Below are 27,084 nucleotides of genomic sequence, written 5' to 3' on the forward strand. Positions count from 1 at the left end.
AAATAATAGCTTGTGTCAATTGAAATATCTGAGTCCATCTACTTTACACTTTGAAATGATACATGTAGTCAGGCTTATCTGCCCACTACATACATTCATATGTGGGTATGTATATAAAGAAGGTAATTGTTGATTGGTGAAAGATTAAAAAATTATGAACCATTCATTTGTCTTTTATCGTTTAAAAATTTGTTATCATTAGTATATATAGGTATATTATTCGTCATTTCATTTACATTTTATCAATAAATAAACCCATTGCCTCAACAAAATTACAATTAATCCAAAATCAATGAAATACAAGTGTAGTAGTGGTGTTCGGTATACCTAAAGTTACATAAAATATAACATTTCAGTATATAAAAATAAAAGAAACCAAATAAATTACATGGTACAATTGGAATAACATTTTGGAGTAAAAAATTAAAGCTATTATGACGTTTTATTAGATTAGTTTTAAGTAGCTATGAGAGGAAGATAATGAACCCATATCCCACTTTGTATTTTGCAAGAATACATGCATAAGTTACTTTGATGTCAATCCTCAATTTTACTCAGAGTCCAACAAGGACCTATACTTATAACTACCCAATAAATCCTAAATTTTACTCTCCGTCTTGTATAAGTATATAGACTAGTGATTTTTTTGTATTTAGATATTATCTATTTAAGAATTAAAGATAAATGATAACAGCTATAGAAAATAAATAAAAAATACTGCCAGATTGTCAAAAATCTCGCATGCTTTATTTTATAAAAATTTAGATGTACATGAGTGCTATACTGATATCGAGGTATTGAGGCCTTAGAAATTGCATTATACTAAATTGATAGTGAAACAGGCTATTGAAGCGTCATTACAACGTCAATATATTATCCTATCTATGACAAAACCTCTCAAATTTCTAAGTCAGAAAATTGTACTTTATAAAACAAAGAAGGAATGAATATTTGGGTGTTTAAAACGTCTTCAAATTTCTGTGAAAGTTTCATCTCCTACTATAAGCAAAAAACTCAAAGGACACTCTTGTAAGTGCATGTGAATTAAGCTTAATAATATTATTACCTCTGCAACGAATTTAAACGGAGGTTATGTTTTTTGCTGTTAGATAGTTTCTTTGTTTGTTAGTAACAAGGATTACGGCAAAAGTTACCCAACGACTTTGATCAAAGTTGGTAAAAAGATTATATATGGTCAACGTAACAGCCCATAACATTTCGAGAAGTTAAGGATAAGTTAACACAAAACGTAAAAATATGCATAATTGACCATAACTATGTAAATGGTCAGATACATACCTCAATTTGATTTTAAGGGGAGGTTTGGGACTCTACCAAATGCCCATTCTAGTTGGTTTATAATTTTAGTCGAATAAGTGAAATGGAAAAAAAGTATTTTTATACTAACTTTTGTTTTAAAATTGATACAAATTTTTTGGTCTTGTGACCACACTAAAATATGAAGTATAAAAGTGAAAGCTAAGCTTTCACTTTCCTTTTCCTAATCAAAGAAAATTTTCCTTAAATCATTTTGAGTCCTTCCAAAACATACCTGCAAAATGTAAAACAAGAAAAATAAATACCAATTAGTAAAATAATTCTACTTAAAAATAAATAATGTATTATATCAACGACACTGCTCATGTGAGGCTTGATTTTAAACGACACAACTTTATCTACATATGGGCATATGGGCATATGGGTAAGTAAATAATTACTACAAATATATTTATTTTATAAGACAATGCATTTTGTAAAAAAAAATCGTACACTTTGTATTTTTTTAGACTATGAAGCTTAATAATGTAAGTTTTCTTTTAAAATAAAAATCCAAATTTTCATCAGATAAGAAATTTATTCACTAATCATTCTTGTGCATGTTCCAAACTTATAATGCATAGAAACATTTTTTTTTATTTTATGCAATGTGAGTTATATGTAAAAAGAAAGTACATTTATATTTAAAATAAATTTGATTGCTATCAGCTGCTTTCTATATTTTATATTTAAAAAAATATATATACTTTCAAATTAAATCCTCGTGAATTTATAGTAGACTACCAAAACATTATATCTTTATTTTGGAGATAATTATTTAAGGCATGGTCAACAAAAGGTTGGACAAGGCCGGTGAAATGATTGTTGAATATTTGTACAATCATAGTAGTCCAAGTCATATATCAGCTCTTTCCATGATGCCATTTTAGTTAGAATAAAAGGAATGTGCCGAATGAGCAAACTAATTTACATTCTGTTTTACAGAATTTATTCTGTTTTTATTCCTATCTCAAAAATTCCCCAATTTGTACAAGAATAATTTACACATTATAAAAAAATAATACTATAAAAATTATTCAAACATAATTTGTCTTTCAAGTACAAAGAATGTGAAGACAGATGAGAATTTTTTTTTTTTATCTCGATAATATTAAGTTTCTCTCTAATCTCCATAAATCTTCTTGCCTTTTATTATTTTAAAAAGATATATATTTTTGCCCATTCTACAACTCAAGGTATTTGGGCATTATTAATTTGTTCGTATATTTATTACTACACTTGTATGATTATACGTAAAAAGCCCAATGATATTTACATTATATTTGGGGAAGGGCTTGGTTTTTGGATTTAAAAAAACAAAAATACACAAATTAAAATTTTCTGCAAAAAAATTGAAAAAAACTAATTTCAAATACTATTTTTTGACAAAAAATATTCAAAAATCTACAACTATTCGCAAAAAATTAAAATGTCAAATTTTTTGGAAAAAATTTCAAAAATCCATTGAATTGAAAACCTACAGCACTTTACAAAAAATTTCAAATGTCCACAGCTATTCACAAGATTTTTTTTTTTTTTAAATAATTGATTTTCCGGCTATTGAAGTATCTTATGTATTGTGAAACTTAAGACTGTTTAAAGAAAAGAAAGGTATTTTTTGTAAAATGTATCCTCACTCTCCCTTACCCGTGTTATAAATTTTATTAATGCTTTAAAAAACACCAGAACTTAGTAAAAGCTTGTCGATAGACAAGCTTTTATGTTATTCTTTCTCTTTTGCCATTACAATTACAATGATCATAAATAAATTTCTCCTTCAACCATAGAGAAGATGCATAGTAAGACATACTTGCTAATTTTCTTTCTCATTCCCTTTTTTAATTTGCATTTAATTTTGTTCTCCCTTTTAAGTTGGATGAATAATTCATTTTTTTGGATTATTAATTTTTTTGTGAATTTTGGAATTGACAACCTGATACTTAAAAAAACTTTGAGACATGGGAAATCGATCTTGTTTTGTAAAAAAAAATCAACATATTAAGAAAAGAACAAACTTCCCCTTCAGATTCAAGGAGTCTGGTCTGGTTGGACTGAAACATAGCCCAAAATTCTTAAGTCTTTATATGCCCACTTTTTTTTTTAATTTACATAAATACCCTATGCGTTTTTATCAGGGGACATCCATCTATAATATAATATAACAGTGAAAGTTAATAATTCGACAAAATTAAAAGTTTAGTTTTAAAATAAATATTCTCTGGTCTTAATAAGAAATAAACCATTCTACAAAATATTTGGATATTCGGATTCGTGGTCTAAAACAATCTATAAATATATTTTACTAATAGGAAACATATGTAGGTATGGTATGTTAAAATTTGCTGTAAATTTTGGTAAAAGCTTCAAGAGTAATTGGACCAAAAAAGGAAAAGCGATGCAACTGCCCACAGGCTCACCAATTGTAATTTTGAATTATCAACTTATGCCGTTTCTATTGATACTAATAGAAATATATTCTACAGAGTAGCTTGGTTAAATTCAGACTAAATTGAATTGATAAGAACACTGGTATCCTTGCACTGAGTTCACATCCAAGGGTCTGAATTAAAAGGTTGTAGTCTTGTATATAATATCTTCTGATTTTTTTATCAAAATAAATACTTACAGTCATGGACCAAACCAAAAGATCCACTACCATCGACCTCGCCCGAGCAGGACATGCATCAGTAGCTATTATTAAGCTCAAGGGATACGCCAGGAGCACTCTCTACGGCATCTACATCAGGTTCAAAAATGAGGAAAAGGAGGAGAGATCCATACATAGTGCCAAAAATGTTGGTAAAGTCATTGCAAGGTTTCTAGAAGGCTTGAAGAGAACCGTGACCGCGGATCCATCCTTGAATCAGACAACAGAGGAGTCAGAGGAAGGGTGTGGCTCGCAGTACACTACAAAAGGCATTGGGGGAGCTTGGTATGACGTCCTACAAGTTGTTTGTGCCTCATCTGTCCACTGAGAAACAGAAGGAGTTAAGGTTGGCCTACTGCAAGACTCTGTTCTCTAGCTGAAGAAGTTTAATGCAGGTCACTTCATCATTTTATCAGATGATAAAATATTCAGTATTGAACGCAAAAGGAACTCTCAAAATGACAGATGGCTCTCCATGTCGACGGGCAATGTCCCCTATGTGTACAAGTCCAAGAACTCCAGCAACATCATTTTCTTGCACCAGCAAAGGAAAGGCCATGCCATCATTCTTCTTCAATAAGGCAAAGAAGGTCAATTCTACTGCGTATGTGGAGTGCTTGGGGCCCACTGTGCTTCCGTGAGTGCAGGCAAACTCTGCCACATACCACACGCCCAAGATCAGCAAAGAATTCATAAGGATCAAAATTATTTATGATATCTGCCCCCCCCCCTCCAAGACCTGCCCCTCCAACAACTCTCCCAATTGCAATCCGTTTGATTATTTCTTCTGGGGAAAGTTGGAGAGGGGTCTGCTCAAAGCACCACAACAGTGTGGACATCCTGAAGGCAACCATGATAAAGAAGTGGGCGATTATCTTGGGAGCTGCCCCCTGAGGGCAGTAACATTGAATAAAATAATACATAAATATCAAACAAATAATTGGTGCTTTATTGCTTACATCTCTATCTAGTCTGCATTTTTAAAAAGGCACTTTTGAATTTTATCCAAATTTATTTTGGCAAACCCTATTCAAAGCTACATTCTAATATTATATGTATACATGTTTAACCTTTCTATATAATGACCTCACAGATAATGATTATAGTTATGAAATTTCTTTGATAGCAATAATAATACTAATACAAGTATTAAAAAGTAGTGCCACAGGGCTTGTTTAAAAGATTGCTATTTTTTTATATTTGAAAAAAACTTATGCTTATCACCGAACTAACTATACAAGTAAAACCTTAAATATCCAGTATCAAAATAAAACTACACAATATAACGTTTAATAGTTATTGTAACAAAATAAAAAAAAATAGGTTTCGTTCTTATCTTGTACATAATTCAGATATATCATAATATAAAAGATTCCTTCTTTTGTAAGTTAGTTTCATTTTTCAAAAACGGAAAAATGTTGACTTTTATCTACTTAGACAATACGAAATTATAAATATTGTGCTAAAAAGCATGATTGATATCGTGTGACGTTTAATTCAGAGGATATTATATACATCCTAGAATAGAGACAAATGACATTTATATCTGGATTTGAGGCGTGCAGTAATCATTTACAGTTAGGTTTTCTTCTATTTTATTTATTTTTTAATACTTTTGCTTCAAACTCTAACGTTAATACTTTTTTGAGGTTTTTCAATCCTTTGACACAAAAACCTTTAGTGACCCATTTTGAACAGTATTCTTTTGGCAAGATACTCTAAATCAATGTATGTGTAATGTGTATATTGATGATCATTTGGACCATTTTTCAACTTTGTATCTCATTTATATTTTTCGAAAATCATATGTGTTTTTCAAATGGAAATGCTTAGGAAATATGAGCATCATATTTATTATATCTTTAAATGTAGTATTTGTATTTCTTTCTAATAAAATGAATATATAATGCTAAGGTAGAGGCCTTAACTTGAAAAAAAAATAATTAATTTAAGAATAATTTGTGAATTAAAAAATAAATTTTTACTTTTTGAAGATTTTTGTGGCCATTACCTTTTTCTTGAGCTCTTTTTTCTTTTTTTATCTAATGTTATTATTAGAGGTTAATAATTATAAGATCAAGTTGTACAAATTTTGTATTAAAAGATAGAATTTTGCCACAAAAACCTCTTTTTTGCTACTTTTAGTGAACCTAACTTTAGAAATACCACAATTCAAACCCTCATCATACATAACTTTTGCTACATTTATAAGCACAAAATGATGTTGCATTATGTAAATAGAAACTTTCCTGTAAAATTTATGACCATTAAATTTGAACTGTTTCAATTATTAAAGATATCATCTACCAAAAAACTATATAGTTGCATCATTGATTTTATAAAGCTTCGTACAAAATATAAACATGACCATTTGTAATTAAAATAAGTATATCTTACCATGTAAAGAGTAGTGATGAATTTGACTACTCTCCGCATTATATAACAATACACAACTTTATAGAACCAAACTATATCAGAAACTGTCTATATACTCCTATATTTAAAATTATATAATATATTGATACACTTTTTGAAAATAGCTTTGGTCATAATTTAATAACATTAAATATGCTTTTATGTATGTACATGAACATGCGTACTACGTTTATTTTGAAGTATACATTTACAATGTAATATATTTCAACTCATTCAAAAAATCTGTTGCATTTTATACATGAATAAAATATATTTTTTAGTTATATACTACTTATAAGTAGAAAAAAAATCTAATTCAAATATGTTTTTCAATGAGGAAAAGAAAAAAAAAACTTGGATATTTTTTCCTCTTATTTTATTAAATCTTCTTCATTTCTTTACTTGAATTAAATCAGGAACATACACTTGCTACAAACATATGTACTATTTTATTACTCTATTTTTTTTTATTAATTTTTTTTTTTTTTTGCCTTCTTCAAAAATAGAAATATATATCTACACCCGCAGTAAATATTCACTTGTATATTAAAGTATTTAAAAATACTACTACATTATATTAATTTATTAAGGCTGGGAACCTCCTCCAAATTCATTATTTAAATGGGGAATTATTGTGAAATTTATGGCAATTTACGTACAAGTCACGCCTTTTGTGTGCATTTTGTTGTCTTAACCCTTTAAAACATAGGGGTCATTGAACCCATTCTTTCAATTTGATTGTTTGTCCTACTTACCAAATTAGTCCTTAGCCTACTATTTTTTTGTGACTTTGTTTGAACATCTTGATATTGAATAAAACATTGGTTTTTTTTATTTTACGTACTTGATTCTATTTACAGGTTGAACGAAAATTAAGGTAATCCAGAAAAACGTCAATCTTAAGCTTATATTTGAAATTACAACATTTAAACTTTCTATTTAGTATCTTATTTAAATTTTAGAAACATATAAAATAGTCACCTCCAGCATTTATGGCCAACAATGACATCTGAATCGATTTGCTACAATGTCTTAGCCAGAAATTCTTTCAGACACTAAAAATTCTTAGAAGGCTTTGCAATTGTCTGTCCCTACAGAATGGACCAAAAAGAGTAACCCAAATTGGGTAGCAAAGAGGCCATTCTTTTTTGGGATTTGAGTTGATATACTTCCTCAAACGGTTGCTTGTTGCTGTTCTATTAAAACGTCAGGAAAGCAAAGCTGCCCTTCTTCCTAACGTTCTTCAGATTGTGAGGATGACTACATTCATTTTCTGTTTCTTTTATTTTTATAGTCGCGCCATAGGATTTTCTGTCTTGAGTTAACAGAACAATCCCTTTCTGCTGGTTCTAAATGAGGGACAAGTTGGTGAACTAATGCTTTCATCACTTAAAAAGAAATCCGTTCAGTATGATGAATACGTATATGATGAGCATAATATCACGAAACCTCAAGGAGATAGATAAAATATATTTGCGATTACCTTAATTTATATACACCCTCTATATTTATTTATATAGATATATCAACACAAAAGAATAGTCTATAATAACATTGTGTCTAATGAACCCATTGTCCAACCTTATACTCTTATTTACAAAACTTAAACCCTATTATAAAAAAACTTAAGTAATTGAAGTTCCCTTATTTAAAAAGAATAAAGGCTAACTTATTCAAACTTTTGTCCTAATAAGATACAAAATCTAATTTAAATGTTACTTCTCTAATGAGTGATTAGCTACTAATAGGGAAAAAATGAATGTTCATTTATAATGTAATTTAAGTGGTCACTCGGAAATGAACTGGTTTATTATTATGAGTAATTACTACTTGCTTTCATAGTTTTAGATATATATATTTTCCCATCATGAACTAATGAACAGTCATTTGATGTCAATTGTGGATCCAAACATTAGTACTCTTCTGCACTTCTTCAGTTTTGAAGTAGTCTAAATGTCTGGGAAAATGTCTTACAAAAATGAGTAAATTTTTACATTCCGGAAGATTAATCAGAAGATGAAGACATTCATCGAAACAATGATGAGTATTTACTAACAAATGTAGACAACTCATGCAATTCAGATAGTAAAAATAGTGGTAAGTAGGACGATAAAATGACATGGTTAAGGCACAATGAACAGTCCATATTAGTTTAGATGCCAAAGATACACATTAATTCAGAAAGGACAAATGGTTTCTCAAAGTATCAAAGTATTTGTCAACTCCAAATAAGAATGTTTTCCTATTGAGTTATCTACACCAAAGTGTTGATATGTTTAATCAAATGGCCAAATTATAAAGCACAAAAATAGTTAGAGACGATGGATCATCCAAAAGTTATATAACATGCTGGGTTTAATTGGAATAAAGGCTGCAATATTAATAGGTATCATGTAAAACAGTATATCTCTTCCTGCTTAATTTTGAGACAGAAGTTTCTTAAAATTTTCAAAATGTGTAGTGCCATAGGTAAAGGCAATAAAAATGACATTGAATTTAAGGAGGTAAAATCATCTAATAAAAAAAACAACATTAATTCAGAATTTACAAAAAAATTGTTACAGATGTATTTTACAAACGGGTGTAAAACGCAGCAACAATGTTTTCAAGAAACTCTTGTACAAAAATCGAGAAGTTTAGTCTATTTTGTATATATTAAAGACAATCTGTAACGCTTGGTCTATTGTTTATAATTATATGTAAACAATGATTGATACTGGAAGATAAAGTACACAACATATAATATAAAAAATGAGAAGTCAGTCCTTTTGACTCCCTGGTACTTCAATTAGTGTAAAACACGTGGTGACTCTTGTTTTAAATAATGTTAGACTTATCTTTATTATTATTTAAAATATTAATGATGGACCACTCGATTTTGATAATCTTTGATCAATAGTAGAACCGTTTTTATCAAAGTTTTGCATATCATTTTGTCGACCATGATTCTTCTTTTCTATAACAAAATTTCTTATTCATACAGAGATAATTTTTGCGTTCTTTAAAAAGAAACTATTTTTAAATTAGTATTTTTGTATTATATAATATTATATTTATTATATCTTGCATAATCATTTATTGAGTTGATTAATCTTTGTATTTATAATTCATTTTTGGAGGATATGGTTTTTCTAAATTTCTTAATAGAAGTTGCTTACAAATAAAACTTCAGTATATAATTTTTTTGACAGTGTAGAGAAACTACTTACCTCTATTACATCTTTTTAGGAATTCAGTATTATATGTTATTTGGTATTTGAAGGATAAGTTTAATCAGCTCTAACTTTTTAAGGAGCATATTTATGTATTTCCCTTTGAGATTCGATAAGAGCTTTTGAACATAATATATTTTCTGTTTTTTAAAATCTGAATAACTTGTTTTTCATCCCGGGGTAAAACAACTTTCTGCCATTCAAAAAAAAAAAAAATCAAAGAGTTAAATAGCTCTTAAAAATAATAAATGAACTTATCCATTCAGGGGAGTTCCTAGGCACATTAGGTAGTGTTGGATCGGTCCTATCCCTGATTGTGCAATAAGTCTTTCTTCACGCCCCTCCCCCTTTCATTTCAATCTGTATTACCATTCAACGGTCCTAAAGACCGACATTTCAGTCTTAGCTATCTTTATAGCTATTCTGCACTCATAGCTAGGATTGAATGATATAAAACCGAAAAAAATAATAAATGGTAGCTACAACGTTAAATAATATGTTCTAGACAAACACAACCAACATTATACTTCAGCTAATTTTTTCTAGAAAGTAATTATGTTGAAGAGCTAAAATGGCATATTAAAGAAGTTAAGGGAGTCTTTTAGTTGTTCGTAAATATGTCATTTCAGCTGTTATAGTTAACATAAAAGACCAATAAGGACATGTTATGGAACATACGCCCATTATAAGTCTCATTACATTAATATATTCAATATATTTCAAGTATCTACAAATAAAAATTTATGAGATACAAATTTTTGAGAAATAAAATCGAGTAAAATTGACTATTTGGTAGATCTATTATTAAGATAGTTTGTTGTAAAAATTTTATCTTCCAAGTTGTTTTTTGCAATCATTTACATTTTTTTTGTTACAAATCATTATAAACCTTATTATTGAAATCATTACCTCAAAAAAGTTTCAAAATATCCAAATTTCTTAAGGAAATAAATAATGTGATTTCTTTGGTGCACGTAGCAATGTTTAAAATGACGACTAATGTATTTTATACTTTATTTTTGCAGTTTCATACCTTGTTACTGTTTCCCATAACATTAAGAAGTGTAAGTTCATTAAATTGTTATGTTATCTTATTTTGAGTGATGTTAGTATTGAAGATAAAGATAATTGACAATTCTTTCTCGTAAAAAGGTCAAAGAATTGTTAATTTGAGCTATCAATAGTTAGTTAATCACTTCTTCAACTTCCGTTGGGTACGTTGGTACTCTTTAATTTCTAAAAGTTATCAATAGTTGTGCTCCAATTGTTTTGTTGAATAACCACCAAATACGAGAGGGTGGTTTTGGAAAGCACGAGAAGAAGTATGAATATATAATACTATACATATATATGCTACTACTGAATTAAGACCCTTCTTAACATCAGGTATCTATTATTGAACGGAGGGAGGGGGAGATGAATTACGTCTATAAATATATTATTATTAAATTTAAATGTACGGGGTGGTCCAGATAAATTGAATACTTCTTTAAATGCTTTGTAACAAACGAATTAACTCAGGTAGAAAAAGATTTTGTTTATGATTTGAAAGCTAGATTTAATGAAATACAATTTTCTATAACGAAATCCACCGTTCATTATAAACTCGACCACACGGGCCAAAAGGTTTTGCAGGCAAGGGCGAACTCGAGTGGATCCAGCTTTTCCATTGTACGAGCAATAAACTTATTCAGGGTATCCACAGAAAGTGAAACTTGCAAGTGATATGATATAAGTATCAACGTGTAAATAGGATGTATGTGTAAATATGTATTAATACATTTATTTATTGATATTAATTGAAACGTAACATGGCGCAGGCAACCGATAATTAACTAATTAAGACATTTTGAAAAAATCTACGTGAGGAAATTAAATATTAAAAGCATACCGGCGAAGAGCGAATTAGAACTGGAAAATCAATCACAAATCGAGCAGCATAAAAGCTCGCAAATAATGTAAAAATAACAAATCAAGAATCTACAGTAACAATAATGAAAATGATGATTGAAAAACAAAAACAAGCTTGAGATGAAAACCAACAATTCCAATCCATTCCATGAGAACACCTTGGGATATAATATCAAGTATTCTAACGAACATTGAGCTTTTTTTTACAATATTGAATGCATACCAGGGATATTGGCAGAGGGAATTAGAAGAAAAATCAAGAGAAATGGTGGGTTTTCTATTGGAGTAGATACTTTTTTATTAGAGCTCCGATGGTATTCATAGCAACAAGAGACACATGTAGTCTCCGTGGAAGTTTTATCAAACACTTACAAAGTCGTAGATGACATTCTCAATGTATCCAGCAATTTCAAAGACTATATTAAGAATATACATAGAATCCTACAAAGATGTAGAGAAAACACTAAATCATTAAATCCATCTAAATTCGTATTTGTACAACCTAAATTAAAATATTGTGGTTATATTTTATCGAAGAAGAGTATTGAATTGGATCCAAGTAAATTGAATGCTATTAAAGATTTTGCCAAGCCTTCAACTAGAACGAATATGATAAGTTTTTTGGGATTACTGAATCAATTGCGACTGTTCTCTTCAAGAATTAGTGAAGTTGTAGGTCCACCGATGGAGCTTTTATTGTCAAAAGTAGAGTATGTATGGACCTACATAATTCTTTAACATTGAAGGAAACTAAATAAGTTTTAACTTCACCACCAACATTAGCACTGTTCGATCTGAGATTAGAAACCAAACTTGAAACTTATGCATAGAGAATAAATGGATTGGGATATGTGTTAAGTCAGAAGCACAAAGAAGAATGAAAATTAATTCAATGTGGCTCCCGATTTTTATTAAGGGCTGAAACAAGATACTCCATTATTAGATTAGAATGTTTGGGTGCAGTGTGAGCTATATAAAAATGTCACATATCTCTAGCAGGCTTACCTACATTTAGTGTAATTACGGATCATAAACCACTAGTTTCTATTCTTAATAATTACACCATAGATAAGCTAAATAATGATAGAATAATTAAATTTAAATTGAAAATATCAATGTATCAATTTGAAACAAAAGGAGAAAGTAAAAATATCATGAACTAACATATGCATTATCGAGATCACCAGTTTCTCATGTTGAGGAAGATGAAGAGTTGGATAGAGAAATTGAAAATCACAGAGAACAAGTTATTAGAGTTGCTGTTGTTAGAGCTACTCATTTAGAAGAAGAAGAAAGATTTGTTGATCCATTAAAAGACGATATTAGAAAAGAGGCATTGAAAGATCAAACATACAATAATTTAGTCATGGAGTTGAAATTTTTTTTATAAACGATTCAGTACAACTATTTTCCAAGATATTAAATGATTTAAGAACTGAAAATGGTCTTGTTTTATATGATAATAGGCTGGTAATTCCAAAAGAGAGGCAAGTTAAAGTTGTGCAGGGATTACACAGTTCACATCAAGGTATCGAGAAGATGCAAAAAAAAAAAATAGTTAGGCAGACGATTTATTGGCCTGGAATGAACTCAGACATTGAAGAAATGATTAGAACATGTTGAAAATGTATAGAAAGATTACCTAGTTTACCAGAAGAAACGATGATGAGGGACCCGATACCAATGAGGCCATTTGAGAGCAAGTCTGCAGATTTGTTTGAGTATGGAGGAAACCATTACTTGGTATATGGAAATCGTCTTTCAGGATATCCATATGTACATGAATTCCAAAGAGTTCCATCTTCGGGACAAGTAATAGTTCTGAAACCAGGATTCCAATGAAAATAAGAACAGAGCAAGGCCCTCAGTTTAGGTCCGGGAAATTATATACATTCTTGAAGATGTGGGGAGTAATGTGGGGAACTTTTTCAACTCATTTTCCGCAAAGTAATGGACCTGCTGAGAGTTTGGTAAAATGTATGAAGAATCTATTAGTGAAAACAAGAGGAAAATGTAGTTCTGATGAATTCTTACATGGAATTCTGGAGTTTCTAAACACTCCAAAGGCAGATGGAAGATCACTAAATGAGATCTTATATGGTCATCAAGTAAGATCGTGTTTACCTATTCATTGGAAGAGCTATGGTCCAAGATCCGAAAAAGACTGTTTGAGGAGAATGGAGGAGCAAAGGGAGAAGGAGAATATCTGTTATAATAATAATAAGAGGGATTTACCGGAGTTGAAAATAAGTATGGAGGTGATACTGGAAAGTTACAAGAATAATCGATGATTGGATGACGGACGGATTATTAGAAAGGGGGAAAAATACCAGGTTTGATTAAATTGATGAAGAATTATACGGCGAAAAAAGTGTTTCTTGAGGCTGAACAGAGGGGAAGAAATGGAATGTGTCGAAAACAATGGTGATACACATGAACTCGGAGTCAGAAGGTCGAAAAGAGTTCGAGTAAGATCAAACTTGGCAGGGAGATGATATGATATAAGTATCAACATATACATACGGATAAAACGGATCTGTAAATAGGAAGTATGTGTTGATATGTACTAATACATGAAATAAAGAGTCAGTCTGTTCTTAGTGTTTGAAGTGCATTTATTGTTATTAATTTAAACATAACAGCCCCCGGCCTCATGATCGACGCTCCACCAGAGATAGATATTGAATGGGTTCATGTCCGGCATGTGTACAGGCCAAAACTCCAGGTTTTAAAAGTGAGGACATTGTATGGCTAAGACTTCTTTCACTTTTTTTAGCCTTGTGGGAAGGTGCACTGTCTTGTTGGAAGGTGTAATTTCTTTCTTGGGCGACTCCATTTATATAGGGCATGGCATGTAAATTAGAAGTACAAAACCAGAACAATCGTAAAGATGAATTTTCACGAGATCGGCCTGACCTGCCAAAGCTTCTGGCGCCGTGTGACCGAGGTTATCAAGAAAGGCGGATCTCATTATTAATAATTGAATTTAATTAATTGTAGCCTTCAAATAATAATAAAAGATTTGATTTGTACGTTATAAGGCTTTAAAGATTTTCTCAAATAATCCTGACCACCCGTGTATACTTATTTTTATTTAATTATGTATATATATATATAAAATACAACAAAGGTAAGCCAGAATTATTCTTATTGAAAGATATCTTAAAACTCTTACAATCCATGAAAGAATGAACAAAACAAAGAAAAATGAACTATAGAAAATCGGGTTCCCTTTCTAATATTAAAATTTTTAATTTTTATACGTGTTTTCCGTCTGTACTTATAAGTACTGCATTAGAAAATTGATTTTGAGGGTGGTGATCAGTGGCAGAGTGGCACAAAATAGGGAAATAGAGTTAATTGGCTTTGTATTCAGTAAAATATAACTTTTTTGAAGTCAATGAGTAGACGAAGGGTAAGCTGACTCACGCTATTTGGGACAAAACAGAAAAAAAGATCAAGAAACAAAAAAATACAAAATTAACAAACATTCAAAGACAAATTTTTGATATTACTTTTATTACTCTCTGTAGTTATATTTGAACAGACGAAAGTCCATACAAGATGCCATTGAAAACAATCGCACGTAAGTACATAAAAACCAATGACGTGCTTAATATTTTAAGGAAAAAAGGGTGTGTGGGTTTCCTTGATTTTAAATTATTTAGGAATATAAATTTTAATAGCATACATACTCGTACCCGTAATATGAAAATACATATTAAATATAATATGAATTTGAATATTATTTCATGAGAGAATAAACAACCATTTAAATACATTATCTGCATGATCTGCTTCATTCACGTTTATTTTTATTAATTTTATTAGAATATCAACATACCATAAAGAACACCTTTTATTTTGACTTTATACAGTAAGTCCTTTGAATTACGAGCAACTTCCATGTTCATGTGGCAAAACTGACTCCGAGATTCTTACATGGAAATAAACTAGAGTACCAGTCTTTGAAGTGAATTATTAACATGTACAATAATAATCAGACGTAGGGACTTGGACTCGAGACTTGACTATAATTAGAAAACTATTGCATACTTGACTCAAAAAAGCCTTAACACTATATTATAACTATGGATTCGGAAAGAGTGCAAAAGTAATGCTGAAGGCTCGATGAAAAAATTCAAGGACTTGGACTTGTGAGCAAAGACTTGAGCTCAACTTGGACTTGCAATATACTAAGGACTTTTTTCCATCTCTCCCTGTGAGATAAAACTGGTTTATCGGTAAAAAAGGACAAAGTAGGGAAACTTGCATCTAATTCATTCCATATATATGAATGTTTTGCGGACCGGAACGCATTCACAGATATGGGATTTTTGTAAGAGCACGAGGAGGAGGCGATAGCGACAAATATGATACTACGGAATTAACACACTAACTAATATCCGCTGCTTATTGTATGATTTGGAGAGGGGCAAATAGTTACAGCTATAAAGAAGAGAACCTTTTAGATTTAAAATAGAATTACTGCTAGGAAAATGTTATAACTATATTTAAATTCATAGATGTTATTTATTTTTTAAATTACACCAAGGTACAGGCGAGATGGCTTACTTCAAGACAACCAATTAAAACATGTACAAAAAAGAAGAAAAAACACACGCAACAAACGTTTTTCCTTTTCTAATTATTAAACATAGTTTTTTCATTACACTTATCTTTTCTTTACACAGATGGAGGTTTTATACAAATGCTTTCCCATAGTATGAAGCAAGAATCATGTAACCTTTTATTGTAATTATCACTAAAACATTAAGGAAAAATGGTTCCTTTTCTAGAGGTGTAAGCTATAAAGAATTATGTATATAGAAGTGACAAGATGTACTTCTGGTTTCTGTTGACGATAAGGGTATTCTCAAAAGATGACGTCAGATAAAAAACAAAACAAAAAACAGGTATAATAAATTCCTTGATATAATAATTATCAATAATCTTAAGCTAGAGTAATGATACAACTCTAAATGAATCTGATGGTTAAATAAAAAGTCAACCCATCAAATTATTTTCAGTAGTTGACGTCAAAATTAGAAAAAACCTTAAAATTATTTTCAAATGGGTTGCAGTCTGCTGCAATGTAAACATGTATAACAAGTTTATTTTGGAAATGTATTATATGAATTATGGGAGGTCAACAAAAACACAAATGCAAATTTTTGAGTTTAAAAAAACATCTCGCAAGGAAAACCTCCCTGAATAAAACGTCATGCAATTTGATGAATTATAGTATTTATAAATATATATATAAATATGTTTCATCCCCCTCTCTTGTCTAAAATATGCATGACTCAAAGATTTACATTTTTTTACACATTTTACTTTGCAGATCGTTTAAAAATGCATTTCAATATATAATATTTGAACAAATACTTCATACAATATGCGCAACTTTTTCTATGCAATTATAACGCAACTTCGTACATGACATATTTATAATGAAACTTCTTTATTAAATTATCCTTTTTAGTTTTTTTATAATAATAATCCTTAGGTGTGTGGGAGCAAATAGTACAGCAATCATTTTAGAACAAAAATGACTAACAATCAAGGGTGGAGTATTGCTTTTTAATACTTTTGAAGAAAAAAGGTGGACTTCCAGGTGTAACCAATCACTTATACCGTTATTATTATTATTGAAATCAATGTTGGGGCCATTGTCATTATTTAATGCATTATTTATCAACAAGGAGAAGAAGGGGTTTCACAATACATATTTATTGTATCTAACCAAGAAGTATTTAAAGGAAATGTATATTGATTGAAGAGATATTTATTTCCATTTCAAATAAAAGAAATAAACAAAGGCATTAATCAATTGTAACATAATGACATATTTATAGTCGAATATTTGCAAAATATATATGTATATTTATAATATGCGTAAATAAACAGAGTAATATCTATAAATACATTATGTACAATGTACAAAAATATTTCATAGCAAAATAAGAGTACCACGCTTAAAAATAATTTTTCTCATTGCTTTCCTCTATTTCAATCATCTTGATTGAAAATTTGGGAGAGATAGCTAAAAAACACCAACTTGAATCTAATTTTGTTTTTCATTTTAATAATATTTTGTGTGGAAGACTCAGGACAATTACAACAGTTGGCGTCATTTATTAACTACATGTGATTTTGCCCCTTCTCTGTAAAAAAAACAACAAAAAACCACCTATTTAAAAAAAATATATATTTTTTAGCAATATTATTTAATGACTTGTTTTATAGAAAGGTAAAAATAAACTACCTTTATATTACAATATATAATATAATGCAGATGATTTTTTTAAAAGTCAATCAATTTTGTCAACTTTTGTCAAAGATATTGAATATGAAACGTTTTTGAAGGCCAAAGTTTTGAGGATAGTTACTTTTGGTTAAAGCATTCAGTTTTGTATTGTTTTTTCCTGTAACTGATATCATTTCAGTTATGGTTCATTTTGCATTCATTTGATAGAGTTTTATCTAAATTCAAAACTCATTTAAAATGAAGGAATTTGGGATAATTAAACGATCAGTACGTGACAAATGCAGCATTTTTACTTACATTGAATATTCTTCTATGTTGTTTTATATAAAAAGCTTAAAATGTAGCATGTTTATAGCCAGGAGATATGTTGTGTTAAAATTGGAGTAATTGAGGTAAAAAAAAAATTACGAAGGTCTCTGATCTCTTTAAATATTATATGTGTACAAATGTGTAGTTATGTTGTTAAATGCATCTCAAATGATATTAATCTGATGAACTAATCAGGATTGACAAGTCCACATAATAATTAGTAAAACAAAGAAATATAAATCATTAAATGAATTAATTCCCAGACTCATTTATTTAAGATTACCTTGAGAAATGGAATAAAAGTACCTTTTATTTGTACGTAGGACAGAAAAAATATATGAACAGACATAGAGTCAAGGTATGCAAAAAAAAAAAAAAAAAAAAAAAAAAAATTATAGGGCATGATATTCATTCATGAAAATACCCAAGGACTTCTGGATAAAGGTGATTCTTGTAGACAAGTGCAGAACATTGTCTTTTATTTGATTATGTAGGGAAGATCTGCAAAGTAATCAATATATTCAAATAATATAATACTTTGATTATTTTCCATAATTTATAACTTAAAATAGATTTTATTATTACGGTCGCAATATTCGTCGGAATTACATTCAAAATAACGTGAAACTACAAACTATCTACTATCTCGACTATTTATATTGTTATAACATATAAAAAAAATATTTGGAATTCTCTAGTAAAATTGCATTTGAGGAAATATAATTAAACATTATTGTTTAAAATTCATTCACCAAGTTAAGGCATACAAACATAAATACTCATAAATTTAATCAAAAAACATTAATATCTCATAAACAAAATATGCTTAAAATATTAACTGAATAAAAATCAACAAAATAAAGCATATAGACATACGCAACTCACATACAAATTACAGTCAACACAGAAAAAGAAATAAATAAATAAGCCACTAGAATATAAATATGCCGTAGTAAGAGCACAATTGTATTTTGACTAATAACTTGGTTCTTTCTTCAACCTCTTCCTATTTTTTTTTAGTATCCTTTGCAATGTCAAAATATATTCCCTTGAGTGTGATGGATAATTTCTAATAGTATTATAAGTCATTTTATAAATATAATACGAAAAGGAAACAATGGTCTTTTTCTTACAAAAAAACTTTAGATATTTTACTCTATGGGATATTTCTGATAAAACATTCTACCAAAACTTTGGTTCCATGTTAAGTATAACGTTATTTATGCACGATATTCAAGTCTAAGGGATTTTAAAGCTTACTTCCCTAAGCTACAAGGACATACTTGGCCCGTAAATGCCCCTTTATTCAAACAAGCTCCGATTATTTGAGACAGACAAAAAAAAAGTTATTTTAACTATCCTCGTTTTCCCTAGGTAATGCATTCAATGGGCGCTTGTTAAAGAATAAATATGCCTATGTATATACACGTATGACTTACTATACCTGTGACTATATATTGCATATGTTCGTACTTAAGGAATTATAAATATTTATAGAATTTATTATAGATAATCCCCCATCCAATTTTTTGTTATGTTTTGAATAATATTATTTTCTTTTAAAAAAGTTTCTTTAATAATTTATTTATACTTTTTTATGTGAAACATTTTTTCAAATATCATTCCAAAAAATAAATAAATGGATTAATTTATAGATAGCATCAATTTATAACTAATGTTAATATTACCTAACTACATTTGAAGAAAAGAAATAACCTTTTCGTTTTACACGGAAAAAGATGTATTTCTCTTATTGATAGATACCTTGTCTAATGAATGCAAATAGTCAGAACAAATCAAAAGTTTTGCTTTGTTTTTCATTTATAGCAAGAAAGGGTTCTTTATACATCAATCAACTTTAATTAGCAGAATGTTTTGTAATTTACAGTAGAACCCCAAAACTTGACTCTAATGCGTTCTGGAAGGAAAGCTGTGATGCAATACAGTCGAGTATTGAGTCAATTTCACTCATAAAATATATCCAAGCAAGTATTAAACCTTTGCTCAAGTATTTTGTTTCTTCATAGAAATATGCTCAGAGTTAAATGACAGAATTAAAACAGTAAATTTAGTGACTATACAGAGTGGGAACCAAAAACTTGCAGTAACATGACTCAATTACGAAAAACGAAGAGAACTAAAAATAAATTGTGATATGTTTAAATACTATATATTATATATTTCCTATTCAATATGTCCTCCTTTACAAACAATAACAGCTTTAACACGTCACTGAACAGATTGGTAGCTCTTGACAATGAATGCTGTGTCCAAGGTTTACTACAGTCATCATGGCAGCCCGGAGCAAATCCAAATTTAGACGTGAGGTGCATCAGACATTCTTCTCCAAAACAGATTAAATTGCAGAGACCAGCGGATTAAGGGGAGGACTAGAGAAGGACCACAAGGTGTCGGGACATAAGTAAGTCAGATTGTTGCTGCAGATGTTTTGCTTCTCCTTGGCTGAATGGAACTTTAATAGACTCCTTAATGTTGTTAGCAGTCCAGAAGGAGATGCAAATCGTCTCTGAAGCATTCTCGGCATTGTCACTGGTACAAAGGAGATCCCACACATGTTGCATTGTTTTGTTATTCTACATCATTTTTACACTTAGAGACATTCGATAAAAGCAAAATGTCTTTATTTTAGTTTTAGCTGTCATTTGGTTGCCTGATAAAACTTTTTAATCAAAAATAACGGGGATAAAATTTCAACGAAATGCTATTCCAAGTTTTGGGTCTCATTCAGTAGTATGGCCGTATAACAAACTCTAATTAATGGGATATAACCAAAGCACTATTTGAATTTCAAATAGGTCGAGTAAAAATTCAGTTAGTACTTGAGTTTCGTTGTATTAATTAATTGCTATATCAGAGTAAAAGGGAGGGGGTGGGGGGGGAGGTTAACTTTTTTCCTAACAGTCATTTGTTTACTCCTTAAATAGCCTCGGTGTGAAATACATCCATATTTTATGTTGTAATTTCAACTTGACATCTATAGCAATACTATGAAAATTTACATTGTATTTTTATTAATTATCGATTCTTTTACTATAAAGCTAATTGTTCTGAATGTTGAATGGTTGAACTCGAACAGATTTTCTATTATTAACTTGCGTTACTTCCCTAGGCTCTTAGTCCATTCATGGCTGAAATATCCTAGTAATATCTTTTGTGCCGATAGATTACTGACTAGAATAAGATATGTATTAAAATTATTTCAAAAATCATGAAGAAAATATTCGTATTTTCATTATAATAAAACATAATATGAAGATATTATATTTTTACTTAGTTATTTAATTTACTAGCAAAGGATATTCCGGATTTACTCAGGACTAGGGAAGGAGCAAGAAATCAAATTGACAATGATCCATATTTCATTTAAACTTCAATTTTTATCTGTAACATTTATATGCAAACGAATTTCCAGACAAAATCCAAGACACTTTATGTCATCTAGGAACCCAATGTTCCATTAGAAATCCATTTTGCACATGAAAAAAAAAAGTGCAATTTTTACTGATTTCTTTTTTAAATTTTGAATAAATTTAGAAAACGTTCTTATTTGTATAGTACTTTTTTGAGACACCAGTCACTTGTCAATTTATAATTCAACACTCTATCTAGTTTCCTTAAACTCCAAAATAACAACTTTTATGTTTTGGTATAGAATAAGCTCCCCCCCCCCACCAAAAATCGGCAGCTTGTCCTAGCTTGAACACAAAACAGTTGTGGACAACCTCTGATATTTCACATATTTGATTAATAATCGTTTTCTTGGCACGTATAAATGTAATGCACACTTACTTTTTAATATTTATATACTTAGTGTTAAGAAGGCAAACCATTATATAATTAATTTGCAGTCAAATTACGATCATACACAGTTCTATTGATTGGTTCATAAAATAAATACAAATCAATTTAATTTTGCCTTCATTTCATACCTTCATGAAATACAATTAAGTTAGTTTCATTTATGGCACTACAAATATACACTACATACATAAGCAGTTGAATGAAATATACATTTATTAAATGATATATATATATTTAGTGAAGTAAGTCTTTTCTATATGTATGTTGCTGATACAGTAGGTATTCTTAGTTTGGAAGAAAAGTGTGGGGTAACGAGAAAAATAAATTCGTTTAAGATAGTGCAACGTGAAACGAATAAATTTAACTTTTTTCTCGATCCTTTATTGAAGAAAGTATGTAATTGTATAGATATGAACAAGGAGTGAGCCAAAAATATGAAAAAGGAGAGAGAATCTATTAGAAGGAGGAGTTGAAAAAAAAAAGGAAGAAAGAGAGAAAAAGTATTCAACTTCATACCCAAGTGCATTAATTAATCATCATGAATTACTTTGATGTTTAATAAACATTGAATATCGATAAAAAGTTCATCTGCTTTGCAATTTTTCGTTTGACATATTTTTGAAACTTTTCTTAATATAATTATAATAATAACTCATCTTTTCCCTGTTTACATGTTCCATTTATATATATGTTCATATATATCCTTTGCCAACATAAAATCAAGCTTTTCAACTTTTATCAACTAATTATTCCTCGAAACGTCGTAAACTCCACTACTTGAAGTTGTAACAAGTCATTGTTACAATGAAATAATTTAATAGATTGTATTTTATGGTGCTAGGTAATTTTGCATTAGGATATTTAGTCCTAAACAATTTTACCTTAAGAAAATTTGCCTCAAAGATATTTTGTCTTAATATATAAACTATTTTGAAGATGACGGACTTGACTCAACCAGCACACTAAAAAGAATATATTTAGAGGATCAAAAACATTTAATCCATTTCGAATCCATATGAAACTCTTCAGAAAGAAGAGTTGATCAGTGATGAAATATAAATCAATTAGATTTATGGGTCATTTTTATTATTTTGTTTAAAATAGATGTTCCCTTGGTCTTTTTTAATCAAAATATGTTATGTGTATTACTATAAAACGCATTAAATAGTTGTTTTCAGAAAAATAATAGGATCCTCGCCACAAATTTCAATGCACACACACGCAAAATCTCTCTATCCAATACATTTAAACCAGAAAAAAAGTAGGTTATAATATTAGTATTGTAAGAAAAATAAAGTAAACAAACCTGGCAATGATTCAAAAAGAAGAAGTGCTAATTACTTCTCTATTAGAAATAATCATTAGACATAATGGGTTATTCAAACTAGAAAAGACTCATAGACTGAAAAATGAGCATAATATTATGTCATGATTCCAAGAGAAAACAAACATTTAAGTCATTGTATAATAATAAATATTACATATTTTGATTAAAAAATTAAAAGTGTACATCAATTTGTACCAAAAATATACAAAAACGACATATAAATCTCTTACATTAATATATTAAGGAGAGATGTTCATGAGGTAAAATGTCCCAAGGCAATTTATTTTAGGCAAAATTACTCCACACCCAATTTATAATGCCATATCGTAGTCCAATTAAGAGCTATAAATCAAGTAAAGGTTAAAACTATAAGTATCCTTCTTAGACGTCTCAATTCATTCAATGGTTTGAGTACAAATATAATTTTGTATAAATAAAATTGACCAAAATGATTCCTTGAATATGTATGTGTATATAACGGACCTCTTGTTCTCTGCTTTATTTTTGACTGCAAATATTCAATTATGCAGTAATTCCTCGAATACATGGCAACCTTTGTTTAAAAAAATCCTAATAAAGGCCAAATTATAAACACACTGACATAATAAGAAACAAAAAATACAACTATCGATATATCTTACACTTAGTTGAATTTAATTCTACTGACTATACTTTAGTGTTGTTCAACAATTTGATTAAACCACGCGTAGAAAAAAAACAATGTGGTCCTAAAGTAAGATCTCTCCAGAGATTTCACTAAGCCCGAGTCTTACTGAGAGGAAATCATTGCTTTTGGTCAAAGGAGATGTGACCCTCATACATAGTAATGTAAATCTTGTGTATTTTTTTAGGTGGCCCGTTTTTTGGAATTGGTAATCTGAATAAGTAATTTTCTTTTGCTCAACTGTTACCATTATTATTTAAATCTTGAATAATGAATTTTATTTTTGTACTACATTCAGTTATGTTCAAAACTCTTGCTGATCTAATGAAATGTCATGACATCTAAGCTGCTCTCCTTCAAAACTTTCTTCAAATTGTCCGGGTGAACATTTCTAATTTTTTTTTCTTTTAACATGCCCAAAATATGCACAATTTTCATCCCAACTTTTACAGCTCATTGGATTATTATATCTGGTTGCATTTTGAGGCCAAAACTTGTCGTGTAATCAACTTTTGCTAGGTACTTAAGAAATCTGGGATGGAATATCTTCTGACTGCAAAAAAAGCTCTCTAATCTTAATGCGCATGGAAGGAAAGGGTAATGTATCCTTCCATAAATTGTAACTTAAAATCGTTCACGTCCCTCTTATCCAGTGATTCCCCAACTTTTTACATTCCATGGCACACTAAAAAATATTCAGACCTTCCTTAATTACCACCATTATAAACACTTTGCAACTTCGTCAATTATTAACAAAATAATACTGCAAAATTGGGGAAGATCATTTTATATTTATAAAACATAATTTGATCAATTTTTTTATTAATAAACCATAAAAATGATTTTTTTTTGTTAAAAATGATTCCTTTTGTTCAAGGCTATGCGTAAAACAGAAGGTTATTTTTTGTTGCCAACAGTTTGAGAACCGCTGCTATGATTGATTTTTGAAAAAGTCCTACACTCTAAAAGAACATATTTTTACTTTTATCAGAATAAAATACTACAGTTTATTGTATTAATTAATTTTGTCAAACAATAAGAGGATTTTTCTACCTTAGAAATATATAAAATATGAAATTAGAAGTAATTTTCAAAGTAAGTTGAATGTTTATTATTGAATTATGTGGTTCCTCTTGATAAGTTCCTGATTGAAAGAAGATTCCAGTTTGAGTAGAACCATGATATATTAGATACATTAGAATAATTTGCCTTTATTCCTAACTTGTGGTTGTACCCGGCATTGACCGGAGTTATAGTGTGTCACCAAACAGACAAACATTTTTTTAATAATATAGAAGATTACTCCCCTAGCTAAATTCAGTTTCATTTCCATTTCTTATGTGCACCTTCATAAGTAGTTACTCAAAAGTTCGAGTTTCTCTTTTCAAGAATGAAAAAATAATTATAACAGCTCGAAAAAATAACAAAAACTTTTTTTTTCTTTCATAATATGACGTGGCTTGCTTGAGCTGCACATGCTAATTAATCAACCAGATCTAAAGGCTCATTCTTTATTTAATGTTTTAAAAATTTGGACTCCTTTTTTAATACGTATATACGACACCCTGGGGTAAAGCTACACACACTCGTTCTTAAAAATGAGTCCTGGAGAGGCAATCAAACAAAGATACAAACTTCGTACTATTAATGTTGTATCACTCCTAATTTAGGACTGACGAACGCAGTCTAGTTCAGTTCGATCCTGTCCAGTCCAGTTCCACTTGTCTATTAAAGAAGACCTTAAAGGAGAAAAATCAATCCCTTCTGACGTGATAAAGAGTGTTTTCCCTTTTTTTTCAATTATTCTTTTATCTTATAAAATAAATTACTTAAAAATATAATATGTTCTTAATACATCTTATTGCAATGAAAATATGAATAATTTTTCAAGATTATATGCAATGATCTTAATAAATAAGTCATATATTTTATTTGGTTTAACAAATCATCAACATTTTTATGAAAAGTCCCAAGTCCCTAGGACCGGAGCTATGCTTGAATTTGAACGAATAAATGAGAACTGACACAACACCATCCAGTATTAAAATAACCATAAGCTTAATTAAAATAAATAAAGATCATAGAGTTGCAACACTAATTTGTAACAATTTTTACCTCGTACCATGTAGTTTTAAAATGAGGCACTTTCTGTTCAAAACGCTTGCAAATCACGGTATTACTGTATAATGAAACTATTTATTATTTATTTATGTACCTTTTTATGATGTTGATGATAAAAGGCAGCAGTTGAGTCCTAGGATCTTTATTCACTAACGTACATCATTTAATATTATGTATGCCATACATACATATATGAAAGACTGTATCTATAGGGGATTGAAAAATCGTTAGAGTTAATCGTACTTAGATACTTTAGATATAAAAATATATATATATATATATATTAAGGTCTTTTCAATAATAAAGAAAATAATTTGAAATCCTCATTTTTTCTCTTGAAAAATCTATATTATTTATAATATAGATATTGACACTTTGTATCTTAAACATAAAGATATGAAATACTCTGTTTTTAATAGGATCATCCAATTTATACAAAAATAATAAATTGCATTTAACATATTTTAAGAGTGGAAATTGATGCTATTAAAGAGAAAAAAAAATCCTAAGGCTTATATATCAAAGAGAAAATTCTTCGTAAAAAAAATTGAATTGCTTTGTAATAATTTAAATACATATTTTGTTAAGTGTAGAAAAGTTATGGTACGGAAAAGTAACTCACATATATATAAATGTATGTAGTGCTTGAATAAATCTCTCACATTTGAATAATATATGAGCAAATGGGTACATTTATGAAAACATACAGAAAAGTGTACAAATTAAGCCTATATTTTAAAAGCCATGTTCAAACATATGACTTTGAAGTTCCTGCATAAAAGTATACAAATAACAATTTTTCAAAATTGGAAAGAATTTATTATTCTGAGAGTTATTATGTAGAAATGGATGTCTTTTTCTATGTATATATATTCATTGGAATAATCTGATCCAAGATACTTACACTAATACTGGGAAAATAAGCTGAACCCTCGGTTCGCTACGATCCACGGTACATCCTTTACTGTACGCAGTTTGCTACAATATAATAGAAAAATGTTTTTATAGAGTTTTAATGTAGTTCTTCAAGGTTTATTAATATTTTATTCTTTAATACTTTTTTATCTG

At 29.3% G+C, this 27,084-nt stretch overlaps 2 protein-coding genes across 5 annotated transcripts in view; one reads left to right on the forward strand and one right to left on the reverse strand.

Annotated features, from left to right (window-relative positions):
* LOC121120121 (uncharacterized) overlaps positions 1-27,084 on the reverse strand; it is a 362,813-nt gene that overhangs the window by 214,769 nt on the left and 120,960 nt on the right. The window lies entirely within an intron of this gene.
* On the forward strand, positions 13,404-13,793 carry LOC121119377 (uncharacterized). Its single transcript, XM_040714032.1, has one exon. It carries the CDS (start codon positions 13,404-13,406, stop codon positions 13,791-13,793), a length of 390 nt encoding a protein of 129 aa, XP_040569966.1.

This window comes from Lepeophtheirus salmonis, chromosome 6, assembly GCF_016086655.4.
Source record: "Lepeophtheirus salmonis chromosome 6, UVic_Lsal_1.4, whole genome shotgun sequence".
Lineage (NCBI taxonomy): Eukaryota > Metazoa > Arthropoda > Copepoda > Siphonostomatoida > Caligidae > Lepeophtheirus > Lepeophtheirus salmonis.